Genomic DNA, 2,733 nt, shown 5'->3' on the forward strand with positions numbered 1-2,733 from the left:
ATTATTAGTAGTAGTAGTAGTAGTAGTAGTATTAGTATTAGTAGTAGTAGTAGTAGTATTAGTAGTAGTGTTAGTAGTAGTGGTATATTATATTTGAATATACAATGCAGTAGTTGAGTTGAGCATTTTCTAGAGAAAATAAGTAGTAACTATGTGGACAAAACAGATTCAAATCRTTGGCTTCACACATATTTACTGTTTTTATTCTCATTGTAGACATGACCCTAAATAAGGCACAAAAAGTTTTCCATCAGCATTACATCCGAAATGTTCAAAATTACTTTTAGAATGAATTAACATCTAATATACTCGGGTTTAGATAGGCACTGGGGGAATGCAGGTGTGGGGGTTCTGTTTAAAATTGAAAATATAATTAGCTGCTGCATTCTCAGTAAAAATAAAAAAGGAGAAAAATAAACTTGGTGTTCTCAGCGAAAAAAAGTTATATATTAGGGGCTGTTTAAAATCTAATTTATACAGATTGATCTGCATTACTCAAAGGGAAAAAAATAGCTGGATCAAGCAAAGCTCTTTGTCAAGAAAAAAAAYGAATTAAACAACAATTCTGAAGCTCATTACATCTGCAAAGTCCAGACACAATGAACTGTAATCATGAGATACTGAAACAATGTATTTGTGGTGCTCAAGAATTTCTAAATTTTAGAAACTAATATATATATATATATATGTGTGTGTGTATGTGTGTATATATATATATATATGTGTATATGTATGTGTATATATGTTTGTATGTATGTATGCATTTACCTTTCCTCCATCAGCATTATATTCTTTCTCGTTGACATCCAGCAGCCGAGCCAGTCCAAAGTCAGTGATCTTGATGTGATTTGGAGATTTGACTAGAACATTTCGGGCTGCCAAATCTCTGTGGACGAGTCTGCGCTCCTCCAGGTACATCATTCCCTGGAAAACACAAATGGATATGTGTATGCATGAAAGTCCACATGCAGATATATTGATATTTACACAAAAAACATATCAAACATCTTAAATGAACTTTGGTAAACGGTAATCTCCAGAGTGATGTCATGTAGGTTTAACTCCCCATAAACATCACTATCTGCCTTTATTGTCTTCAGTATTCTATCCAATACTAGTTTTTCAACACATTCTCACTCCCGACTCGTCACATATTGACGTTTTTCAAAGGTCCCTTTGCGTCTAATTTTGACGCATCAGGTACCCCCTTCGCGTCAGTCCTTGCCGCCCGCGGCTTTTCCGGGTTGCGCCACCAGGGGTCTTTGGGTCGGGGGTCTGAGGTTAACATTAGGGATCAGGATAAATGGTTAAGTTTAGGGACTGGGGTCAGGGATAGGATGTCTACAGTGAACATTAGGTAATTTTAGGCTTTGCAACACGTAGTTGCCATGAATTTCCTACATTTTCTAAAAATGGTTAATTTTACGTATCAGGGTTAATGGTTAATTTTAGGTACTAGGGTCTGGGACAGGATGTCTAAAGTGAATACACGTAATTTCACGCTTTGGGACGGTACTATTTGTGCATTTTCTACACTTTGAAAAATTACGACAACAGATTCCGCCCCATCCCGTCAAAATATGACGCAAGGGGGGTACCTGATGCGTCAAAATTGGATGCAAAGGGACCTTTGAAAAACGTCAATATGTGACGACTCGGGAGTGAGAATGGGTTGAGTTTTTCGATAATGCTTTTTTTACATCATCATTACAACTACCAATGGTGGGTACAGCTGACCAAATTATTAGTTTCACTAACATCTAAACTGCTACATAAATTTCTTAGTTCAGCTAACAATGAAAAGCTAAATCGACAAATTGGAAGAAGCCAAAGCTAAACTGCTAATATTTAACATATTAATGTCCAGTCCAGCATGTGTCAAAAAACAATGTGCTACTCCACTCAAGTGATGTTCACAACCCAGCATTATCAAAAATGTCACTGAAGCATGTGAGAGTCAATATTATTGAACATATCAAGAATATGTTGGTGCATTCTGTATATTTGGTGACACAGAAAATAACTGATACTATAGTCTGTTACTTCTTTATTAAGTTAGTGCAAATGCTAAATTGCTCATTAAAATATTACTTCTACTGTTAGTGAATGAGAATAACTGTGCCCACTACATAGTTATTTTCATGATGATAATATTTTATAATCATTTCTAAGCAGTTGTTTCTTGTTAAAGTTAATGTGATTTGTTGCTTAAACTTGGATGCAAAACATGGGTCAAAAGTGACCCGGCTGAGTTTTTATCTTCTATATCTTTGCAATAAATTAATTTCATCATTCCGRATTCAAGGAATTCCTCAATTAACTTGTTTTTCATCATTGTACATTATTATTTTATGTTTTGCTTTTTTACTTTTTGAATAAAAACTGCTTTTGTATCACTACCCTTCTAATGCACAGCATGGGTCAAAAACATTACAGTTGGTAAACCACAGTTCAGCAGTTATCTATTATCAGAAGGTGTCTGTATGTGTGACAAAATGACAAACATGTTACAGATATTAAATAAAAAAACAGTTTGGCCCAATTCACTGCTAAAGTAATTATTTGAAACAAATTTGTATTATAATATTAAGGCATTTAATTTAAAATCACATTTGGATAACCCATGTGCAGTGATTTAAAAAGTATTTTTGTTCATAAAAGGAAATAAAAGAAATACATGATCTGCAGTCATTAAAAACAAGATATTTAAAGAATACTTGGAATATTCAATCA

General features: G+C 34.0%; 1 protein-coding gene across 1 annotated transcript in view; it reads right to left on the reverse strand.

Moving 5' to 3' along the window:
- Positions 1 to 2,733, reverse strand: part of erbb4b (erb-b2 receptor tyrosine kinase 4b) — a gene marked incomplete in the record, with an annotated part of 262,602 nt that overhangs the window by 10,497 nt on the left and 249,372 nt on the right. The window contains 1 exon segment of the mRNA XM_014011540.1: positions 769 to 924. Coding sequence (XP_013866994.1) covers positions 769 to 924 — 156 coding nt within the window.

Source organism: Austrofundulus limnaeus, unplaced genomic scaffold (assembly GCF_001266775.1).
Source record: "Austrofundulus limnaeus strain Quisiro unplaced genomic scaffold, Austrofundulus_limnaeus-1.0 Scaffold81, whole genome shotgun sequence".
Taxonomy (NCBI): Eukaryota; Metazoa; Chordata; class Actinopteri; order Cyprinodontiformes; family Rivulidae; genus Austrofundulus; species Austrofundulus limnaeus.